Below are 24,915 nucleotides of genomic sequence, written 5' to 3' on the forward strand. Positions count from 1 at the left end.
CAAAAGAGAAAATGGGGTGGAACACTGAACAGTGTTTGTTTGCTCAGCTGGGTGCTGCAAGACGAAGGAAACAGGAGAGGGCCATGAAGAGACCCAAAAGGATGCAAGTGTTGGCTTAATTACAAAAATAGAATAGGTATAGCTGGATGCATTTATTTCCATTTATATTTGATTTCATTTTATGTGAACTGTTCAATCTGTAAAATAAACCTGTTGTACACCTGAAGCTCAAGCTACGGTGTGGCTTCTTAACTCTAGTTAACTCTATGGCACAAACCATAGTTTCATGCTACATCGAAAGGCAGCCTCTGTTAAATATACCACACATAGCCTTACCTTCTTCCATGCTGTCTCTGAATGACCCAGAATGACTAATTGCGCGTGGTCTATCTTCCAAGGATGTGGCACTGCCACACAACTGGGAATCATCGTAAAGATCAAAAGAAGAATCTTGTGCAGGGATGCTGTTGGACCGCATCATACTGGGCCCAGGGAGTTTGAATTGGGATAGGTTTGTTGGACTCACTGAAATAATAATAATAATAATAGTGGTTTCTCATAAGCATGTTTGGCTTATTTTTGTCTGAAGCTCCTCCCTACCAAGTTAAAACAGATCCCATAGAAAAAGCATTTTATTTTCAATAGTTCCAAATTTATTTACAATTATAATATGGCATTTCCTAAGTCTGTAGTATGGAGATAGTTTTGCCAAGATTACCAGTATCTGCTCAAGCAACTTTTTACTCCTGCTAAAATGCACACACATACACCAGTCCTCATATTAAGTGGGAACTTTCATATGTGGGCTTTATCGAAAAGAGAAGTAACAGACTCCCCTCTTGGTTCAAATGCTGCTCTGACGGTTTGGAAAGCTGTTTTTCAACAAGCTTAAAGGGAACATTTTTGACCCATCTAGCTGGTGTGGAACTAGGGCCAAGGAAAGCAGCATTTATCTGCCCCTTCAGACATTAGGGTCAAATATTTTGAACTAATGGCGTACGGCAAGATGTTTCCAACATTGCTGGCTGTGTCTAAAATAAAAATGTCTGGAGCAGTATTTTTCTGAGAGTCTTTTAACACACTGGGAAAATGGCCCACAGAGAAAAGAAATGCTAGAGGGGTGGAAGAAAGCTTTTGCAATAAGCCATTGTACTGGGTCACCACACTGGAGGAAAACTAATCCACAGAAACACACAGATTTGTTTCTACCAAAGGGAAAAACTGTTACTATGTCTAAGTTTAACCTTGTCTACACTTGTAGTCTAAGCATTGACACGCACTTATACTGAAATAAATGGAACTTACTTCTGAGTAAATGAGATTTGGAACTTAAAAACGCTCAGCGAAATATAGGAGAAGAATGCACTTTTAATTATTTTCTTTGACAGGTGATTTTTCCAGCCCAACGGTCAAAGTTGGCCCATTGGGGGATTGGTACAGATAAGGACCTGCTCACTGGGCTAAAAAATAAAAATTTATTCTCCACCACTACTTTAGATGCTGAGGTTCCAAGCTGTGCAGGACTTTAACCAGTACTTGGAACTGATCCCCAGAATGGACTGGGAGACAATGAATATGTTCAGATACGATAGGAGCAGAAAGAAATGCATGCTTAATTTTAGACAGCTGAAGTTATGCATTCTAAAATAGTGAGGGAGAGCTTAGGGTGTATAAAGGAAGCACAGTAATGGAGCACTGCAAGTAGTTTCTTTTTTACCTAAGTTGGAAAAGTATTTCCCAGTTGCAGATGAAGACATGGCTGTAGGAGATACCAAAGGAGACTGACTTCCAGTGTCTTGCAGTCCTCCAGTAGAATGAGAACGCAGCCACTCTTTCCCTTCCTCCTGACTGGCCTGCCGAGAGGATGGCGTATACCTGAAAGACATCACCACTGATACACTGAAAACTTCCACATGAACTGCACTTAGCAAGATATTTGTGGCTTGGAGTCAAGCAAAAATCATACAGTTGGTTTAGTCAATGCTGAACAGGATACTTGGGGTCATGTCATCCAAGAAACAGACGGACAAACAATCAACAATACATATCTGCATGTGATGGGAAGACGTACAAAGGAAACAGCTAAGCCTTATTATAAGTTTTTTTTTTTTTTTTTTTAAAACCCAACAACTCTAACACATAAAAAAGATAAAGCAAAAACTTAATTTCAAGCATATCAACAAGGTTGGAAAATGAGAGCTTGGTAGTGAGGAGAGACAGGTGTCCAATTCCTACATTATATGACCTACAGGAGCATAGTATACAGGTAGGCAGAAAGCAGAAGCAAACGGAAGAGCAGCTGTGAAAGAAATGCATTTTTGTTAGTGACATCCGAAGGGACAAAATGCAGTGTTTGTCTCTCAGAAGGGTCAGTCCTTGATGCTATGCCCTACCCGCAAACTGATAAGATTTAAGGAATGTTGGGGGGGGGGAGAGAGAATACTCACTTTTAAAGAAATGTGTTTGCAGAAAGAAAAAGCTTTGGAAACCTCTCACTGACTTTTGGGTGCTGCTGCCAAATACAATAATGTACCGGTAACTGCAGCAGCAGCAGAACGCATACTGCAGCCCACTGGATAAACTTTGCGGCAGGGACTGAGAAAAGCAAATTCTTGAATGGATTAACGTGGCAAGTTAGCATGTGCAGGCATTTCAGATAGTTCGGATTTCAACTCAAGAGTGTGCACTTTCTTTGTCATTGTACAAGTAGGCTTTGTTCAGCCAAATTTCTTGCAAACCTAAAAAAATAATATGTAGTTCCGGCACCATTTTAAACAACTGCGGTGGGATCAAAAAGTCACACCCACCCCCACCCGGACAAGTCTACCATTGTTGGCTGTTGCAGCTGTTCCTCCTTGAGTGCACTGGGAGGTTTCTGCTGTTGCAACAATGAGAGTCCTACAGCTGTACAAGCAGGACTGCATAGCTGGGCTGCAAAACTTTGGTGAAACTCTTAGAACAATGCCTGAAACCGGCACAAGGGGTGGGGTTTCCACATTAACTTCAGGATTGCATGCCACTATATTTCAGGCTTCCATAAAGCCTCCATATGGGAGGTGGTAGTTCGGATTTATTTCCCCTCACTGGCTCTTATGGTAATGTCTCAGATTCTACAGGATGGCGTGCAAGGAAGAGAACTGCTGACTGAATAAACACCATCTACATTTGATTCCAGGAGACACATTAAAATGCTCTGCCATCTGCAGTGTAGTCAAGATTACTACCCAGTGCATTCTTTTTGATGAGCAGACAGGTTCCTCAGATTTTTCCTTTTCAAAGCCCCTGGCGGACACAAACTGAGGGTTGGCACCCCAATGTGCTACAATTCAAGTGCAATAGAAGAAGTCATATATTGTTCCCGCGTAGAAAATACCAGCGGTGACAATGCCAGATGCTTAACCAATGGTCCTGGCCCTCTGAGTGTGTGATTAAAGCTGGAAGCAAAGCAAGCTTGCTGCAGTTCATTAACATGTTTTTTTTTTCCCCTGGGGGGAAATAGAATTACTCCGATCTGAATAAGTGGGAAGGTTTTAGAGGAATTAATTCCTATCGGACAGAGGGCAAGGAACAAGTCAAGGAGGAGGGGCAGGGGAGGAATCAACTTGCTGAACTTATGTTTGAAGCTAATTTGGGAGTTCCAAATTTGAAGGTTCCACTGAAATATCTGGTTTATTTTGAGGGAATAATTTCTAAATAGAGGTAGAAGGGAGGTTTAAAAAATGTTATTTCACACTTGTTGAGGGCACTACCTGCACGCTATTTCAACATTTCACATAATGCCAGAGTGAAAGTGAAAGAACGTTAAAAAGGGGGGGGTTCTTATTGTAAATTGATTTTATATTAGTTGTTTAACAGGAGAAACAGGATACACAGTGACAAGAAAAGGATGAATATTATAGAAAAACAACAGAGAAATAGCAGCCATGCTGAATAAAACATCGTATACCTTAATCCCTTTTTGGGTAGTGTATTTCTGTCAAGTTGCATGCTGTTAAAACAAAGAAAACCCCTAAGGACATATAATAAAAAGAGCACTTCAAAATTATAAATTCTAAAGTGTTGTATCACAAAAAAGGCATTTGGAGTTATTTAAATGTATTCTTTGAAAGGTACCTTTTATGCAACACTCAAAATCATCAGTGCAAGTAATATATTGCTATTTTTTTTTCACAAAAGGAAAAAAATGCCATACTTTTGTAAAGAAAATAGATATTGATTCGAGAATTTGCTTAATCTTATTCCCATTCCAGCCTTAGTTATTGCAGAATTTGAGCATGGAAGGATCATGTGGGCAACAAGGTCAGGAGATTTATCCGGTTTCAGTTTCCTATGATAGTTTGGTTGTCTTCCATAAAGACTATTATCCTGTTGAAGTCTAGCATCACCAGGGAACATCATCATCATCATCATTATTATTATATTATTATTATTATATTATTATTATTATTATATTATCATCATCATCATCTTATATTCGGCCCACCCAACTGGGTTACCCCAGTCATTCTGGGAAGGTTTTCAAAGGTGAAGTGAAAATTTCATTTCACAAGAACATCTGCGGAACATTGGGCCTGGCTCAAGTATATATTATTATTATTATTGTTATTATTATTATTATTAAAAATGTGGATATATGCAGAAAAGGCTGGGACTCTATCATGGCACTGTATCAAAAGGGAATCACTGTTGAACAAAGTATCTAAACTGAATTTCCAGACAAAATTTGTCACATTTCAGTCCAATTGAAGTCAATGGGGCAAGTTACCCATGACTTATAAGTCCCAAATGATTTCAATAGAACTAAAAGATAAGGAAATCCATCTCAATCCAAACACGTGAGACAAAGCCTGCCCAAGGTATTCTCTGGCCATGCATCTGGCTTGACCTATCAGCTGAAGAAAGGCAACCCACTCTGTAGCATAAGGATAAATTCCCTTACTCTCTTTTCTTATCTCTCTCTGTACTGTGATAGTGCAGAACACTATATGTGGATATGCAATAAGGGGGGGGGGTGTTATTTAAGGACATTTTTTACTGCTGTATTAAATTTCCACATTCAAACATTCAAACAAGATGAGATTTCAAAAGGTGTGAAAAGCTGCTTGAAGAACTACTAACAATGTTTTGGTGTGACTGTCAGCGCCATTTTTTTTAGGGCTTATGTCTTCTTGACTGAGATCCCAACCAATCATTAACATCAATGGGTGCCAGCTTGAATGACCCCCTTTTCCTCCCACTGCATGCTGTTCAGGAACTTCAGGGGGTTCGCCAAACCTCACCCAAACCAAAAGGGGAATCTTTTATTGCAAGTATATCTTAAAGATAAAGGGACCCCTGACCATTAGGTCCACCTTTAAATATATATCAACTAATAATGATTGGTAGAAAACCATCTGTGTCTCAAAGAAAACCACTTTCGCTTTGGTTTCTGATATTGTTGTTCTGTATGTAGCTGTGGAGAGACTGTAATTATAAGAATTGTGATGGATGATTCACTTATTTGCCAAGCCTCATAAGACAGATCAATAATCATTATATTTGAAGGGCCCTGTACAGATGTTCTTTGGATTTGCACACGGGGGATATTGCAAAAGCAGCCATAGGCTCATAATGGTTACATGAACATCAGCCTATGCACAAAGCGATGAATGCTGTGATCTATGGACTAGAAAACAAGACGTATGGATCACAAAGATGTTCAGACTAGTATGTACATGTTGATTGGGGTGTTTCAGAGTGATCATGACTCTCCCTTGTATTTAAACAGCCATTAAAAAAAACAAAAACTCAGGAGTTGAAAAAAGTTGAATAATACATGAAAAACACCAGCAATAGCAGAGCCATTTAAATCCATGTATTATTAAAAAAAAAATACCAGTCACTGATTTTTCGAATATAATGTTAAGATTTCAGGTTTTCTGACACATTCCATAGAATAAACTACTTACCGAACTCCAATTTACATAATATCCAAATAAAAAGCAAGCACGTATCAGGATATTATAATGATGTGCTGCATCAAACTGACAGAACCATGACTTATTTATTTTGCCTAACCCGTACTACAATTTAGAAACCCACTTATATAGAGGAATTAGTTTAGTTTGGAGGATGAGATATGGATGTTGGTCCAAGACTCCTGATTGGCCACAGCTAGAGAGGTGCAAAACCTGTCACATTTTCCATTTATTTGTTCAGTTGCATCAGATGCCCCTAGAAAGTCCATGCATTGTCTTAAATATATTTTGGTTTTAGGAGCCTCACACTGCTAATCAGATGTGCATTAGTATGTGCATCCAAATACTGGAGCTTTCCACTTCTTTCAGTAGAATACATAACGAAACACAGAAGCCCTGGCTAGCTTATATATGCTAGAATTTGCATACTGAGCACATCCATTTCCCCTGCCCCCAAACTGAGTGCCAGTCAGACAGGTGGGACCACAATCTCCAAATGAGAAATCAAATCCACTTGATTACTATGGCTTTGTTTCTCCATCTGTGGACATGGCAAGAGACGCGGGTTTGTTGCAGGCTAAAAACAGAAAAAAATGTTGCTATATACCCTAAACCTGACAGACACAGCGGACTACTGAATAAAGTATAAGTATTAATAAAATAAGCCATGTTGGTTTCTAACATCAATATAAACAGATAGAAATTAATCTACTTCAAATGCTACTTAATAGTGTCTAATACTGATTATTTTCCTACTAAAAACACATATGTATCAGTTTTGGAAAACTGTTTTTTGCAGTTTGGGTTTTAAAATGATTTACATAGACATGAAATGGAAATCATTTTATGTGTGCAAATTTTATTTTATGTAGTTTTATGTAACTACAAAGTAGCATTAGTACATATTAACCTGCTTTGCTATATCTGATGCTACTAGTGATGCAAACTTTGTCTATGCTTTCCCTTCCATGCATAGACCTAATGTGTGGAGGGGAGAACATTATTATTATATTATTATTATTATTATATTATTATTATTATTATTATTATTTGTACCCCGTCCATCTGGCTAGGTTCCCCAAGCCACTCTGGGTGGCTTCCAACAAATATTAAAATACATTAAAATGTCACAATTAAAAACTTCCCTAAACAGGGCTGCCTTCAGGTATTTTCTGAATGTCAAGTAGTTGCTTATCTCTTTGACCTCTGATGGGAGGGCGTTCCACAGAACAGGTGCCACTACCGAAAAGGCCCTCTGCCTGGCTCCCTGTAGCTTTGCTTCTCGCAGTGAGGGAACCACCAGAAGGCCCTCGGCGTTGGATATCTGTGTCCTTTGGCTCTGTTCTGTGCCCTTTGGCTCTGTTCCCCAATATGTGGCAGAATGCCTGTTTAAGTGCATATGGCTATGTTTGCATATGGAGGGAAGGTTTTGAACAAATATTACCGTAAGTAGCAGTTAGACTGTGACTGTTACATTAGAGCGTGGTGGCTTTGCCGGGGCATAGATCATCCTGCTGGCATTGTATTGACTGAATGTTCATTGGTAGGGGCAGAGTTTCTCCTTTTACTTATTTAAACAAAATTTTATATACCACTCAAATGAAAAACCTTTATGTGGTTTTAGCATTTTCATCTGCTTATGTGGTACAGTTTGAATTCCCATCCATTTCATTTTTTAAAAATGATTTAGTTCTACTTCCTGTGAATGCAGCTTGTACATGTGTGACTCAATGTACCGGTACCTGTTCCCAGGATGCAGGTCTATCCAACTCATGAGAGTAAAACCTGCTGGGAAAGGGGGGGGGGTGGGAGGGTTGCTAATATCATTAAATTCAGCACAAGTAAGATGGGATCTGCTCCAAATGAATGGCTTACTCCGTGAAAAGGAATGTATTTTGAGACAGCTGCATTCTCTGTGGCCAGTATACTGTCAAAGTAAACATTTTAGGGTTTCTCTGTTGTAATGCAAGCCTGCACACATTGTGATTTTCCCCAAGTACACATGCTGGATGCTTGGCAATCTCACTATTTTATAGCTCCAAGCAAGCTTGGGTCACAAATCATGTAGACCTATTTTAATACATTATTTTTAACTACATATGACCAACAATTATTTATCTGTTTTGACAGATGGGGAAACCCCCCCCCACCCAAAAAAAATGATCCAAGTTAAGCTAGAGGAAAAGGGAGCTGGGTAGCAATATTTTTCTATCTCTTGCAGTTAAATTATTCATGGAAGCGTCTAACTCGGTCTTATGTAACTGCTCCTGCAGATAAACAATGACAACATCAATCCAGAGAAAGCTTAAGGAGTACTCTTAGCTTTCTCTGGATTGATGTTGTCGTTGTGGGAATTTAGGTCCTTGGTTCAGGGCCTCATTATGCACCTTATTAGTCTTTTGCAGATAATTTAGCAAATCTAAGATTGACCTACCTTGTACCTGCATTGTGAACGGTGCATATTCACAACAAGGTAGTAACTCAATGGTAGATAAGGACCCGTGTTTAGTTCAAATATCAAGTAAAAAGCCAGAATTCATCGCTTAATTCACTGCCAATATGGTTTAGGGAATACAATGAATAGGTATATTATGCCACACTGCATATGCAAATCCAAAGCCACATTTGTTACAAATCATCATCTCCCTGCTGAAGAGAAAGAGGGCATAGAAAAGTGTCTGGCTTACACAAAAGATATGGGCTACCTGTTTCAATGTACCAAACTTAACTGTACTAATCACATTGTACTGCACTGTATCAGTTACAGCCCAGAGAAATCCCAAAAATGCAGCACAGAACAGAATAGCTAAATGGACAATTTTCTGCAAGTTGGAGCCCCTTTCAGCCTAGTTTGTCAGTCATCTGCTGGCCTTGAATGGACACCAATATAACAGAGGGACAGAGTGGTTTTTGCCTGCCCTCACTTGGAAAATGCTATGAGAGGGATGTTTTATAGGACTGGGCTATGTTTAGAGAGCTAATTGGCTTTTGCTGAGAACCTGTGCTGCTGTAGAATCAGTTGGTTTATGTTGTGTGTTTTGCCTCTTTAACTGCTTAACATTTGTAAATACACATATATTAGGAGTCTACAAACACTGCTCCATTCTGTAGAGTACTCATGCAATTTCAATGCTCTCTCAAAGAATACTTGGAAAAATGCAAAGCAGAGACTAAATTATTACCAGTATTTTATCTAAATACCCTCGAGGCAGAAATAAGCTCAATAGCTATTTCAAAAAATTATTTTATAATGTTGCCATGTAGTTATATTTGCTAAAGAACAATATGGAGAATCCCTGAGATTTAATACAGTGTACAAGTCTGCAACAGAGCTATACAGCATAGTATATCAGAGAATAGGAAAAGGCACTCCTGTCATGTGCTCATATGTCTGAATCACACTCCTGTCATGTGCTCATATGTCTAGGCATAATGCTAAACCTTGATTTAACATTATGAGAACTACCGTATTTTTCGCTCCATAAGACACACTTTTTCCTCCTAAAAGTAAGGGGAAATATCTGTGCATCTTATGGAGCGAATGGTGGTCCCTGAAGCCGAATTGCCCAGGGGCCAAAAGAGGATTGTGCTTTTTATTTTAAAAGAGAAAATGGGGTGTTGAAAGGACCCCACTCAGCAGCTGATCAGCAAGAGATTGGGAAGAGAGATAAGAGGACCCGGCTCCCTTTTCAGCCCCGCCCCCTTGCCCAGGCCTCCATTGTTGAATGTGCTGCAGATGGAGGCTGTTTGTTTCCCAGGACATGTGACTGGCTGATTAGATTATCTGTCTGGAAACTGTAAAAATGGCTCCCTTTCCTTAAGAAGCCTGTAGAAATGTGAGTTGAACCCCATTAAAACGGGCTTTTCCTCTGCTTTTTCCCCCTTTGCAAAGAAGCTTTGCTTTTCCCCCTTTGCAAAAACCTGCACAATCTGAGCTGATCCTAAAAAAACAGGGCTTTTCCCTTTGCAAAAAAGCTGCAAAACTTTGAGCTGATCCTAAGAAAAAAACAGGGCTTTTTCCATTTTTTTTCTTGTTTCCTCCTCTAAAAACGAGGTGGCGCCCTATGGTGCAGTGCGCCTATGGAGCGAAAAAAATACGGTAGTTAAGATGAAACACAATTTAGGGTTGGGACACATGCTCTTTTCTTTTGTGATACTCGCAAAAGGGATTTTGAAAGGTGGGTGGGACAAACCTGTATGCCAATCATGTGATATCATAAAGATGCCATATGATTGACAGATGTGCTGCCCCACCTGCCTAGCAAAGTTGGCCCATGATCTGGCCCCCTGGAGCCAAAAAACATTCCCACCCCTGACGCAGAGCATGTGAAATTCGGGCACCCCTCCGCTCTGTTCTGCAGCATTGTTGTGGTGCTCCCTGCAGAATGGTGCTCTGTGTTGTGGCGAACTGGTTGAAGTACCCTAAAACTGCCTCTGATGAAAGCCCTCAATGGAATATCTGTTCTACTGAGCATAAAGGCAATGGAAGTACTGTAGTAGCAGGCATAGGCAAACTCGGCCCTCCGGATGTTTTGGGACTACAATTCCCATCATCCCTGACCCCTGGTCTGTTAGCTAGGATCATGGGAGTTGTAGTCCCCAAACATCTGGAGGGCCGAGTTTGCCTATTCCTGCCGTAGAGCTTTCTACAAGGGACACTATCAAAAATCATTTCAGTTATTTTACTTTTTCTTCCTCCGCTACCCTCTTACATTGTTGATTTTGATTTGAGGATATTTCTAAAGCCATGCTTCTGGCTGCTTCCATTCTCTTGCCTCCCTTATGACCCTTATCGAAATACTTTCTCCGTGGCAAACTACCTTTCTGAAAGAGTAGATCTCACACTTCCAGTTCTCATGAGCAGGCTCTGAACCTCTTGAGTGCTTGTGGTCAATCCAGATAGGGAGCCATGGTGGCTGAGAGGGAGGTCAATAGATTCAGAGCTTGTGTGGAGGCTAGTCATTGACTGGTAACTTGGTGTGTCCTTACTGCCAGCAGAGGAACTACTCAGGTTTGCAGCCCACACGAGACCGCCTGACGTGAAAGAGTGGGCTGACGCCGGGCTAGAAGCAAGGAGTGACTTAAACTTACAACATCTGTATTCAAGTCCGAGGGTTTGCTGAAGAGAGGGCTACTGCCGCCACTCTGCCCACCTGCACTGCCCATGCTACCTGTACCTGAGGATGGAGATTCCAGGCTGCCTTGCCGAGCTAACGTGGTACTAGGGCTGGGCATTGCAGATGTGGATTTGGCACCTTCTGTATTTGGTGCAGGGGCAGTTTTGCCACTTGCTTTGGCACCAAATAACCTACAGGAAAAACAAACAAAACAAACAGAAGTGTTATTCAGAAAAGCAGAAAAGTTTCACATAATAATGCTCTGAAAGCCAAGGCACGGGAATAATGAAAACAGCTAATATAAGCCCCCCCCCCCCATTTGCTTCTCACAATGAAATCCGCTTAAGCCCTCTATAACTTGGACATACTTTATTTTACTGTTTCAAAAGCTTTAATTCCAAGATTTGTCTTTTGAGAGGAAACAGAGCTTCCCAGGGAGATGAAAAGCACAACAGCCCTGTGTGATGAGATTGCATAAAAAGATTAAACTTTCACCCAAATCCAGTGGTTAGCACAAATCTTCAGTAGTTAAGACATTTGTTTTTAAATTAGCATAGCATGGTCTGGACAGCCTTGTAAATAGTTGTATTCCTCCCCCCAAAAAAATTATATATATATATATATATATATATATATTATATATATATATATATATATATATATATATAATGTGTGTGTGTGTGTGTGTAATTGGACTTATATGACATGCAAGATGCTAATTTGGGGTCTGTTCCCTATCCACATATGTGTGAAAAGATCTTGCAATTGTGTGAGTGTGTTTGTGTGTGTAGATAATACTATTTTAAGTTTTGGATATACACTTAAGGCTATGGACAATTTCTGTTTCTGCGGGAACTGAAATATTCTACATCACCTCATGAAAAGGATTTTCTAGATATACAGTGCAGTGTACTAAAAGGGAACAAAAAGCCAACTGGCATAACGTTTATGATAAAAACATAGCAACCAAAATAGCACATTTGACAACTCAAAAGCAAAAGCATTGTGCTGGCAATTAGCCACAAGAGGGCAGCATTGACTTTGGTTTCGGCAAAGAAATAGGCTTGGATTCCTAAGAAAGATTTATAGTTTGATGTACAGTATATTGCAAAGTTGCTAAGATCAGTAATTGCTGGTGTTCAGATGCCACCAGCAGTGTAAAACAGAATGACGGATTTTATTTTGCACCCCCTCCCGTCTGAGTTCCTACTGAAAATCCTGTTACAATATTAGAAGATCCAAACCAATGGGTTATATTCAAATAAGGTTTACTCAGTGTAGACCCATTGAAATTGATGGCCTAGTAGGCCCATTCATTAAATTGTGTCTATTCTGAGTAAAAGTTAGCTGACTACAACCCAGAACGTTTTTAAGACAATTTGCAAAATATGTAGTTAATGAAATTCAGTTTCCTCATCTGAATCCATTAGCTATCCAGGAAAAATTACAATCAGAAAATACAGCCAGAAAAATTACAGCAGATAGAGCGACATTTATTCCTTAATAATCCCTCATCAGGAAGCCTTTCAGTTTTGTTAAGGAATACCAAGCTGTCTCCTCTATGCCCTTCTCGGCCACTACCTAATAAAAATCACATTGCTTCAGTCCTCCAGGTCCCACTTCCAGCCCTATGTATGTGGGTGCTATTCCTGGCTGGATGGGAAAACTGCATTGCAAACAGTTTGCTACAAGCAAAACTTCCCAACCCCAGCTATGCTGTTGCACTCTCAGTTAGTAACCTGGAATAGCATCAGTCTGCTGTTAATGACTGGATTTAGGCCCTGCCCCAATTATTTCCTCCCGATGGACACTATTCAGAGTCTCTAAAGAGGACACAAACCAGCATGCTGCTGCATGGAGCTTTTAGAGAGAGGCATGCACAACACATACAGCTTTATTGATTTCAAATGATTTAGCGATCAAAGTTCATGGGCTGGGATGCCAATGGGGTGGGGGGCTCTCATCGGCTGCATTTCACTTCACAGCCATGTGCTTCTTTCAGATGTCTACTTGAAAGGCTCTGCACTTGTCCTCCAGAAACCTTCCTAGGGTTACTTTATGTGAGAAATAAATCTTCACATTTTTACTGCAGAAGCAGAACGGACCGGTGTTCACTTATCTAAATATAAAACGTCAGTTCCGAGAGCTGGAGTCGATTGCGGGAAGCATATATATGTCTGTGACTGCTCTGTGGAATTCTTGGGAAGGAAACAGAATAAATAGTGGAATATGAGGCCAATATTAATATCAGTTGCCTAAAAAGAAAACTTGTGCAGTTCATACTTACAGATGAAATAAGGGGTCTCTTCTGATTATAAGTGATGGAACTAGGTATCAATGTGGGGAGGATAGAAAGTTGCCTTATACTGGCTCTGACCATCTAGCTCAATATTGTTAACACTGACCAGCAGCGCTCCAGGATTTCTGGTAGGGTCATCTCCCAGCACTACCTAGCGATGTTGGAGATTGAACCTGGGAGAGTCTGCATGGAAAGCAGATGTTCTACCATGAGCTACTTCCCCTCACACAAAAACAAGCTGAGTCCAGACCCCCTGGTACACGGGTGGCAGATTACAGGTTTGGAGAGAATGAACCTATGTTCAGCCTGTAAATACACTAAAATATACAAATGCCCCAAGTCTCCAGTGATCTCATTCCAAAAGAAACCAAGCCTATGTGGCATGCTGTTCCTCTGGAACTTCTCGACCCTCTGGGGAGTGGGCCCCAGCATGACACTGCCATTTCACAGAAGACCCCTTACCTTCTAAATGTGGGTGAGGCAATGTCTGGATATTTTGAACCTGGCTGCCTGAGGCCTGGTGTTCCACAGGCACTGGCTGAGGTTGGACTTGATTTTGGCGAGCTGGACAGCGACACACTCTCAGAATCAGAAACAGCCACTTTTTCCTTCTCTTTGTCTGTCTGGTTGATGGTAACAGGACTGGAGCGCCCTGAGCCAATCTTCGTAGGTTCCCTCAGTTTGTTGGTAGCGGCGGTCCCTGCAGACTTGCTGCTCACGTTGGAGTCGATGCTGCTGGTGCTTGACCTGTGTCCGCCTCTGCCAGGAATCCCACTTGTGCTTGACTTCGAAGGACGTGGCAAACTTCGGTACTGCAGGGTAGTCTTTGAGCTCACGTGCAGCACGCCATCGTCTTGATTCTGTGAGCCATCTAGGCTGGTTTTCCTCCCTGCACTGGACTTCCCACCAATAGCTGCAGATTTGGGCATCTTCCCCAAGGTTGCCGATCCACTTGTTATGGTTGCACCGCTTGCAGAGATTATGGTTGAAGAGCCAACCCCAGCTTTCTTGAAACCAAAGGAACTGGTAGCTGTTGATCTGCCAATGCCTGAGGGTGGCTTTTTTCCCCTCATCGCCACTGCTTTTCCCTGCATCTGAAGGTGAGCGCTGGATAGAAGCTCCTTTGAGGGGAGTTTTTCCTTTTTCTGAAGCCTTGCATCATCTGTTTTTCCTAACAGGAAAGCAGAGATTTTGTAGTAATTCATATCTGCAGCAGCACATTTTTAGTAATACATGCAAATATGTAGAATGATAATTTTGTTACGGTTTTTGTAAGAGAGAAGTAGTTTGGCCCTACTGGCATTTCAGGATGAGAGGTGTGTAAACTGCCAGGCAGAATTCCACCATGCAATGTACTCACTTTGTCAATGACCATAGATTTCATACGATATTCTGGTTGATTCACCAAACTACATTCTTTTTTTCCCCTGCCATACCTCCCCATTATTAACACAAAAGTATTCTGCTAAAACCCCTTGATGCTTTTCGCTTGCACTGCTATTAATCAGGTATCACCTATTCTGTATTTCTGTACCTGATTTTGCTCTCCTAAGTGCATAATGCTATATTTATTTTTGTTGAAATTGGCTTCGTTAGTTTTGGCCCAGAACCTATTAATGTGAAGTAAGAGCCGATCTGCTTTCTTTAATTGTATTGCATTGGTAAGTTGGAATCCTTCCTATGATTTGTAAAATATTGTATGCTTGGTAAAGCATTGTGAAACAAGCATACCGAATTATAATATATTCATCACCACTCACATTAAAATTCATTGCCTATCCCAACACATGCAACCATTATTACATGTTTGCAGTTAATAATAACACTTAGCTAAATTTGGTTGGCGTAGCCTTATAGCTTGTACTAAAAGCTGTTGGAAACTCCTCGGGCCTATTACTTAGGAATAATTGCAGGTTTCAGATGTGGCATCCAACGAACTAAAATGTGTCTACTGATTTTCATTTGGTTCATCTAACAATTTTTAGTCACTGATTACTAATACAAACATGCATAGTGCTATTTTAAAGTAATCTTTCACAAGGCCGAACCTTATTACACAGTGAATGCCAAGTGTATCTGAAATACCAGCCCAACTCATACATCTCACGCTTAGCAATTACCTGAATAGCAACTCTAATTCTCTCTAGAACTCTATAGCTGCCTCTTTCTAGTCAAAAAGACAAGACATCATGTGGAAATTTCCCTAACCCATTCTCAGGGTCTTATGAATGAGAACAATAACTTGGAGCAATTTGCACAACCGATGGCAAGTTCAATTTCTGATGATGCTCATTCCTACCAGGCCGTCTTGAGAGTGCTTGTTCCTGTTTTGTGCCTAGATGGCGCTGCTCCTACTTGCGGCGCTCATGCCTCTTCTCCAGGAGCCAGTCTGAGAGACAGACAGAGAGGTTTTCTGGCCCCCTTCTCAGCATCTTCAAGCGCTCCAGAGGGATGGCCCTTCCATTTGCCACTGCCGTCAATGCTGCTGTCAAATCTTCCTCTGGTTTCTTCAGTTCCTCACTGCTGCCCCACGGTTCGCCATCTGTTACTGAACGTTTCTCTGAATCAGTCTTCAGCTATGAGGAATTGATATCATGAAAATTACTCAGTAATTGTCTGGCTTTTATTTTCTTTCATTACTGCATGAGAGTCCAGGGATAGGAGGCAGAAACAAAGATTCACTATAACATCTTTCTTCCCCAGCTTCAAATGCTTAATAGTCTCTCTGAGAAGCCTTTCCCCACTAATTTTATGAACAACGCTACTTATAATGCTGGCACTAATGGTGTCATTGCAGGGAGATGTCTCAAATGTTATTAGCTTGAAGCAACACTGACTTGTAAATGTCAATTAATTTTTATTTAATTTTTTTAAATAAAAAAAAACCTATCCAAAAGAAGCAGTGTTTTCTGAAGCTTCCATATCTGCCTGAATCCCTTTGATTAGAACAGGCTCCCTCACCCTCGGCCCTCCAGATGTTTTTGGCCTACAACTCCCATGATCCCTAGCTAGCAGGACCGGTGGTCAGGGATGATGGGAATTGTAGTCTCAAAACATCTGGAGGGCCGAAGTTGAGGAAGCCTGGATTAGAACATCAACATTGCCTAAGAGACCCTAAGACAATGCCCCCCATAAAATGGAAAGCTAGAGAACAATAAAAATGAATAATCTCTTGCTCCAGATTTTTCCATACTCCAACACCCAAATCTTGGCATGATGACACTGGTCCAATGGACTTAGAATTACATAATGAGTTAACCTGGAATCTTATTAGCATAAGCCTATTAATGTTAATACCACTAAGTAAATGTATCTGGGTGTAGTGCTGCAGCCTTCCACCCCAAAGCAAGCTTCCATGGACTACTACAAAAATGGAGGCACTGAGGACAGCTCCACATAGGCGCATTGGAACCTCAGAACGTGCCCCTGAATTTCTGAATCAAAGCTGTTGCCTTCAGTATTCACAACCCAGAGGGCACAAGGCAGACCATGCAGGCATAGCCCTTGCATGGAGAGAATATCCTTAAGTGCCACCTTCCTCTACCTCCAGGCGCGCACGGGCGGGTTGCACAACAGGCTGTTAGTTGGAATGGAGGATCAGATTCTCCTACTCTACTCAGTTAAATTCACACATGTGCCATGGAGGCTGGTGGTGCAAACCGGGTGTGTGTGTGTGTGTGTGTGTGTGTGTGTGCATCCAGCCTTCCCATTTCCCCCTAATAGCCTCTTGTACCATCTCCCATGCGCCTATATGTGCATATGGTGGGGTGAGAAGGTGGCAGGCTTCTGCTGAGTTTATGGGAATCTTCTGCATATGGATGCTGTGCCTATGGGGAACTGGGGCATCTCCAGTGGAAGTCCTTCACACTGCATTCACTTACAATAGCCAGCTGATAATAATTTGCAACAATTGGTACCATTTGTGGCCATTACGAAATGCTGCTTATAACCAGGCCCATGTAGAGCTTGCCTGAGTCCCGGGGCAGGAGTCTTGTTAGAAGAAAGTTATAAGCTCAAACCGATAAGGTGACTTCTTTCCATGGCTTTAGAACAGGAACAATGAACAGGGTCTCTTTAGCTTGGTTTCATGTTTATTTTTAAGAGTCTTGGGCTCATGCGCCGAAAACAGAAAACAAGAAGCGGATTCAAATGTGTCAAAAGTCTGCAATATGCTTACCAAAGTTGTCAGTGCTGCAATAATTGGCTTGACTGAAGTGTGGCTCTCATTAGGGGCCAATAGACCAACGTAGGGCACAACAGCTCTTTAAAATAGCCAGGCTGCAAACTGTATCCTTACACATGGCGCTTGCATTTATAAAGGGGTGTGTGTGATAATCTTGAATAGCATGACACTTTACCTTTAAACCGCCCCCCCTCCTCATCAGAATAAAGTACAGAACTTCTCCTTGAGTTCCTAGAAATTTCAAGCTGTGAGCAATAGAAAATGTGATAGTGCCATTAAACTCCAGCAGTGTTTATGACTCTCCACAGGCCCTTGATGAGGAAAACAGGTCTTCCTCTTTGGTGCACAAAGATACATGCACAGAAGTTGGCGCTTGTTTGTCTTTGTAATCAATTAACTGTTTCATTGTGGTTTTATGACGTCACTGTATCATCAGATTTGCATAATTATATCTGCAAATTGTGCTAGGAGAGGCTTAGGAGGATTGCGGTTATTGCAAACAGAGAAGAATAAACCAACCTGCAAAATAAATAAAAAAGGAAATTTGGAAAAGCAGGGGGAGGGGGAATTGTGTGTGTGCAATAGCGAAATGGAAAAATAAGCAATGAAGTCCCTAAGCAGTGGCCTGGATTCATCTGGCTGTCAGTGCTAGACAGAGCAGAAAATGTCAACACCTACATGGGTATGTGCATTCTTTCTTGAAGAGGCAGTAATATTGGAATAAGAGCTGACCGATGATGTTGTGTTCAGGTCATCTGTGCTGATGTTATCCAAAGTATCACTGAGGCCGCTGCTAACTGAACTGCTGTCATCCCAGCTGCAGGCAGGTGGAGGCGGAGGAGGGAGAGAAAGAAAGAGAAGATGAGTATGTCATCTATTCACACCTTGATGAGAAATGCAAATAGAAATCAGCTAGTTCACCATTTCCCCACCCCACCCCAAAAAGAGGTTAGAAATTAAACATGACATTGTATGTATCGTTTTCTAGGTGTTTTAATTAACCACTCATTTCTTGCTTTAAAAAAAATGCCTTGCTAGCAACTCCATCAGGAAGCCATTCAAAAAATGGAATTTCAATTTTTAGCAGGGCCAGGTACACATTGTTAAGAGCAGGTCGCTTCATGGTTCGTTGCAATCACCTTTGGAACACTGCCAAGTGAAATTCATTACACCGGCCTGAATTTCTGACCTTAGTTTTATTATTAAGCTTGAAGCACTTCCATGGGTTTCCCAGGAAAAAGAAAAAGAAAAAGAAAAAGTAGTGTTTCTTTTGGATGTACTTTAACCAACTGTCAAGCCCGATTCGTGCTTTAGATCTCAGATTAGGTTTGAAGTTTGTCCACCCTGTCTAGCCAATGTCAACAATGCCTGAAGGAGGAAAGCATGATTGCAAAAAAGGGAGGATATGCAGTGTGTCAGGGAGCAATGATTGGATGCAGATCCTTGATGTAGATCCATTGCACGTTTTCAGCAAGCCTGCACAGCTTGTGACCGATTGATGTAGTGAAGGCTGCCAACTACACAGGGGCATGACAACCACCCCCTGCTCTGTCCATCCCAGATAAGCAGAAATTTCCCTATCAGAAATATGCTACTTTTCATGAGATTCCTATTGCTTTCTTCAAAATTCCTCAGATGTTTGCCAAACAGGAGCCACCAAGATTGCTTTGTAATCTCACATTTATTTGTTGTGAGTTACCCTGAGGTATATATATATATAATAGCATGTGGTAGGACATAAATTGAATGAATAAATTGCAACAGTACTTTGGCTGCAGGACTGAAGCTGAACAATTCCCTTGTCCCTTATTGATTACTTTCTGCCACAGGTTCAGAACCACCTATTAAGCCATTAATTATTTTTAGTACTCAGTTTTAAGAGGATCTGAGAGTATTTGTATCCAGGCTTTCTATACTTTCTGTAAACCCCCCCCCCCGCCCAATAATAATAATAATAATTCAGTAGCACACTTCAGAAACAATTATGGGTTGTGTCCAAGCTTTGGTTTAAGTATGAGGTGACCATTAAAAGTAGATGTTGAGCAGCTTGATAAATGGAGATGGATCAGCCAGATTTTTAGTTGATTTGCACAGTCATGGCAGGCGTCTTACCATCTGCAGACTCCTTTAGTGTGCATTCAGGCTACATCAAGAAAGAGAGCCACCACACTATGAAAAGCTGTTTTTCAATTGAGTGTACCACGTTAGCTTTTTCTGTGACACTTCTTGATGTGTAAGCAAAAGCAGCTGTTGCCTCATCTCACAGCTGTTGCATGAACAGTACACCCTCCCTAATCTATTAAAAGAAGCTGGTGGGGTGAGGTGTGAGGTGGCCAGACATGATGGAGCTGAGCGATTAGAAAGACTTCTACAGGCAGAAACTCAATCATTTGAGGAACGTTTAACAACTGCTGTTTCAAAATAAAAATAAAAATCAAAGCGACTTCATGATTTTTTTTACAATAAACGTTTAGGCTCTTCACTGCTGCCGTATCATGTCAATGAAAATGTCCATGTGTAATCGGAAACATGTCATTATCTTAAATAAGAATTTCCCTAAGCAACTGCCTGGGAGATAAAATAATTATCTCAAATTAGGGAGTGCCATTAATTTTGTTTGCTATATTTGCTAGATTTAATCAGCTTTCTCTGAAACTCATGCAATGAACTTATCACGGGGGTAGGTCAACAGAAGTTCAATTCAAGCACTTCACGCTCATCTGATGGGCCAAACTGCATGCAGGAAGATGTGACTTTGAGCAGTCACATGCAAAGCAGGGCAGGGTGCAATTTAAAAGTATAAAAAGCACACACAGGCAAGTCTCATCCACTACTTCTTCCTCTGAAGGAAACCTCCTTATGGCCGATTTCCTTACAGCTGTGCTGACCTCTGATAATGGAGCCTGGAAGGGGGATAACTACATTTTAAGACCAGGGGGTGGGCTAATCCATGGGCCATATATGTGCCCACACATGTGCATGAAGCAATTTCCCCCATAATACAGCTGCTGCATTGGTGCAAAGGTGAGCAGGAGGTGATGCTGAGCAGCAGGTGGTCTGTTGAGCCCTCTCAGGGTGCTAGTGTGAGCAAAGAGTTTTCAAACCTCTCCACTCAAGACTAGAGCAACGTTGGTGATGTGGATCTCTCCAACACCTTGCTCAACAGACAATGCAACGCTTTTTGCCTCCTGTCCTGATTCGCTGTGGCTTTCTGCCTTGAATAGCACAGTAGTAGGTGCTTCTGGAGCAATGCAGTGGAACTGTCCCTCAAGTAATAATGAGGAGAGTTTTCCTAGGGGAGGGACAGCTCGCCAGGAAAACTCCACCTGTCTTGGACAATCTGAAGGTTTTTTCAGTGGAGGAGACTGGAAGAAATTGTCTCCTTTCATTTGCAGGTAGGAAGTGAAGAAAGACCCATTGCTCCATTCCTTGCCCACCTCCACCCCCCAATTATTGGGCACAAATGAGTTGATTTAGCATGGAATAAGGAGGGAAAGGGAGTGTGGGAATCTAAAATGGAACAGCAGAAGAATTTAACAGAATAAGGGGTGGAGTGCATATAGCTCGGTAAATTTTAATTATTGATAACATATTGAATCAATAAATAAGGGAGAGAGGAAATTTGGCTTTGGTTATGCTCAATTTAAAACTTTGGCCACACCTAGCTTTACACTCCAGCCACACCCACTTTGACATGTGGCTCCCAGAAGGTTTACCCTGGATCTTTGTGGCCCTCAGCCCAAAAAGGTTAGCCATGTCATCCCTGTTTTAGGAAATGGACTACAGTTTAGGGAAGGGAGAGAAGTAGCAGAAAGGGGGAAGAATTCTGAATCCACAGACAAAAAGGTTCCTCATGTACTTTAAATCACCTTTTCCCATTCTCCCACTTTATAAGTGAATCTGATTTTAAATTACGCCCCCCCCCCCTTCTATCCTGAGCTAGTATTTTCAAGTGGCACATTTATCTAGATATGAACAGGCTTTTTTACCATCACTTGTGAAAACACCTTTAAGGTAAACACCTACAAGTTTCGAAAGTCATGTGTTTAAGCGGTTTTTTCCGTTCTAGAAGTATACAGTACACAATGACAGAGGTAAATGTGTTCTTTTATGGATCGATAGTAAGGTGAAGAATTTTGGAGTTTGGCCTCATAAGCAGCTTTGCTCATTAAATAACAACCTAAATTTAGCCATTGAGCTGAATTAGGGCAGGAAAATTACTTTATAACTGATTCACTAACTTCCTTATGAATTATTTCTAGCTCGTTAAGGTAGACAGATAAGAAAATAATTGGGACATTTTACTGAGAAAACCTCTCTGTAATGTACCATTAAACATCAATTGTGAAGGCTGCCTTCATCACCATGACACAAAGTTCGATCCATCAACCATTTTTTGTGTTCAGTCCTGGGCATGGCGGCTAATGAGTCATAAAGCAGCAGCACTGCCTCTGTCTAGTCAGATCCAAGATGGCACAGACTACATAAAAATCAAGCCGCTGCCTGTACAAGTCAGACTAGACAATGAATCCTTCTAGAAGTTTATAACAGCTATTCTATCTTCATAGGTAAATGCCTATGAAGGCCGTTAGTCTCATACTTTACCTTCCTTTCCACAGCAAGCGTAATGCATTACCTGTCATTTTCAAGCATGGCAACCACTGAAGCATAAATTCCCTGTAACTTCAGGGTCATAGAATATATTTCATCACCATTTTCACAGCTAAATTGTATGTGGCTAGGAAAAAAATAGGAATAAACAAATGGAACCACCATTGTCTATTACTCTTTAAGGTACCTTTCCCTGTAGGTTTAGGAAAAATGGAAACATACAACAAAATAAAATGAGGCATGCTTTACACATGAAATTATCCCAACTATTTCTGAGTTACCACATGTATTAATAAAATATGTAGAACTACGGTTTAAAATTCTCTGCCTGAAATAAGATGTATATTCTGCAGGAGCAGCATGGGAGCAACTAATCTGCTGATTCAATTTTAATTGGAGTCAGACTTTTAAACTTCAATTTCTGTTTGAAATAACAGTACAACTGGAGTATTACAGGTATCTGACAAAGTTATCTGTTGGATTGGTAACAAAGTCAAAATGAAACAGGCTGCACTTAGATTCTCAAATATTAAAAAGTGCCAAACATGATAAAAAATTTTTAAAAAAATTCCTTCCAGTAGCACCTTAAAGACCAACTAAGTTTGTTCTTGGTATGAGCTTTCGTGTGCATGCACACTTCTTCAGATACACTGAACAGAAGTCACCAGACCCTTATATATAGTGAGAGGGTGGGATGGTGGGAATGGGTCATTGGCTGATAGGAGAGGTAAACCTGTTGACGACTGTTAATGACTGCAATTGGCCTTGCAGGAAAAAGCAAGGGGTGAGATGGCTAAAATAGCTTTGTTATGTATAATGAGATAAGAATCCAATGTCTCTATTCAGACCATGGTTTTAAGTTTGGTAATAAGTTGCAAACACAAACAATATGATGTTCATTATCCTTCATCATATTCAAAACAGATTAGTGGCATAACATTTAAGTGCATTTCAAAAATGTCTAGCTCTAGATATGTATCACCCACACACACAAAGGAAGAGACCTGCTGGATCAGGTCACGACTCCACCTAGTCTAGCACTCTGTTCTTACAGTGGCCAACCGTACAGATACCCATGGGAAGTCCACAAGCACACATATACACAAAGTTAAACACAATGGAAGAATGCCATCAAGAAATTACAGAGATGTATTAATAACCCACAGGAACAACACTTCAGCTAAAATTACTGCTCAGATGCTTTTTGTTTAGTTGCAAAACAAGCAGCTTGCAGCCAAGAGAGTGTTTACATTTTTCACACACAGGTGCTGACAAGTTAATTAACACGAGTTAAATTTAGGCCAAAATGTGGGAGCTCACAAATGAGCAAGTCACCTTGATTCTTTGTTTTCAGTTATTAAGTAAAATAACTTTCTGCTTCTTCCCATTTAATACTTAAACCAACAAACAGAACTGTCTATGCAAGACCTTAAAAACAAAGACAGCAATACTCCATATATATTGGATATATATTTTATCTGCTTGGAGTTCATGACTTTCTCTTCCTATGTATGAAATATTAAAGGTTTTTTGTGTAGGGATATAACAACAACAACCAACAACAACTTTTTATTTATATCCCGCCCTCCCCGGCCAAAGTCGGGCTCAGGGCAGCTAGCATCAGATATATAACATTGGTATAAAATCAAACAATAATTAAATTACCACCTAAAAACAGGTCAAAATCAAATTCAAATTTGTATATAAATATAAATGTCCTCTTCCCTTTTCAATGTATTATCCTATTTAAATGATTACTGTATTTTAATTGCACTTTGTTTCATGCTTCTTTGTAGTGTTTAGAGCAGTGTTTTTCAACCACTGTTCCGCGGCACACTAGTGTGCCGCGAGATGTTGCCTGGTATGCCGTGGGAAAAATTTGTTTATTTGATTCCTATTCAAGAGAATTACTTTATATATAGTCAATATAGGCACAGAGTTAAATTTTTTAACATTTTGTAATGGTGGTGTGCCTCGTGATTTTTTTCATGAAACAAGTGTGCCTTTGCCCAAAAAAGGTTGAAAAACACTGGTTTAGAGGAAGGATATGAATCCGAAATATACACTTGCAGAAGACAATCCTGTATGCAAGCTTAATTGCCCTGACTTAAAGGTCTGTGAGCAGCTTGTGGAAAACAGATATGATGCCTATTTACTAGGATTGCCTGCTATTGAAATAAATTTTAAAACCTGGAACCTGTGTGGGTGGATCCCTGAGCCAGTCCACTACATACAAGAGGCAAAGAAGCCCAGAATTCTTGCCGCTCTTGGGACAGAGTCCATCAGTTTTGGGCAGGTCAAGTGCAAAAGTTGTGTATTTCCCTAAGTACACACCATTTTTATAACTAGTGAGTAAACAAACAGACATGTCCCTTGCTTCTATCAACCAGTGATACAGTGATAATTTTAGAGACCGAATGTAACAGACATGCAGACATTCTTTAAATTGTAATGTGCATTATTTCAAAATGTGGTAAGCCAGCCTTGCTGCTTGTCCGGGGGGGGGGGGGCTTTTGCTCATTATGCTGAGTGGGGTCTATGCTACTACTGGGAACTGGTCCCAAAGCAAAAATTTGACCAGCTAGAATGTATTTCTCGCCAGTTAGCAACTCTGCCACTGGCCATGCATGACAAACCTTCTGACAACTGGATTCAGTTCCTGGGTTTGCTGAATGACTGAGAAGTCTTGGGGCTACAAGTTGCCCATTCTGATAGGCCCTGTCTATAACTCTCTGTCATTGGTTACAT

The 24,915-nt window shown here is 40.8% G+C and overlaps 1 protein-coding gene across 1 annotated transcript in view; it reads right to left on the minus strand.

Annotated features, from left to right (window-relative positions):
* NAV3 (neuron navigator 3) overlaps nucleotides 1–24,915 on the minus strand; it is a 236,497-nt gene that overhangs the window by 51,422 nt on the left and 160,160 nt on the right. The window contains 12 exon segments of the mRNA XM_033163206.1: nucleotides 337–525; nucleotides 1,718–1,875; nucleotides 3,947–3,988; nucleotides 10,778–11,033; nucleotides 11,036–11,265; nucleotides 13,836–14,440; nucleotides 14,442–14,544; nucleotides 15,673–15,725; nucleotides 15,727–15,794; nucleotides 15,797–15,868; nucleotides 15,871–15,949; nucleotides 18,235–18,373. Of these exon segments, the coding sequence (XP_033019097.1) occupies nucleotides 337–525; nucleotides 1,718–1,875; nucleotides 3,947–3,988; nucleotides 10,778–11,033; nucleotides 11,036–11,265; nucleotides 13,836–14,440; nucleotides 14,442–14,544; nucleotides 15,673–15,725; nucleotides 15,727–15,794; nucleotides 15,797–15,868; nucleotides 15,871–15,949; nucleotides 18,235–18,373 (1,994 nt within the window).

This window comes from Lacerta agilis, chromosome 10 (genome assembly GCF_009819535.1).
Source record: "Lacerta agilis isolate rLacAgi1 chromosome 10, rLacAgi1.pri, whole genome shotgun sequence".
NCBI lineage: Eukaryota > Metazoa > Chordata > Lepidosauria > Squamata > Lacertidae > Lacerta > Lacerta agilis.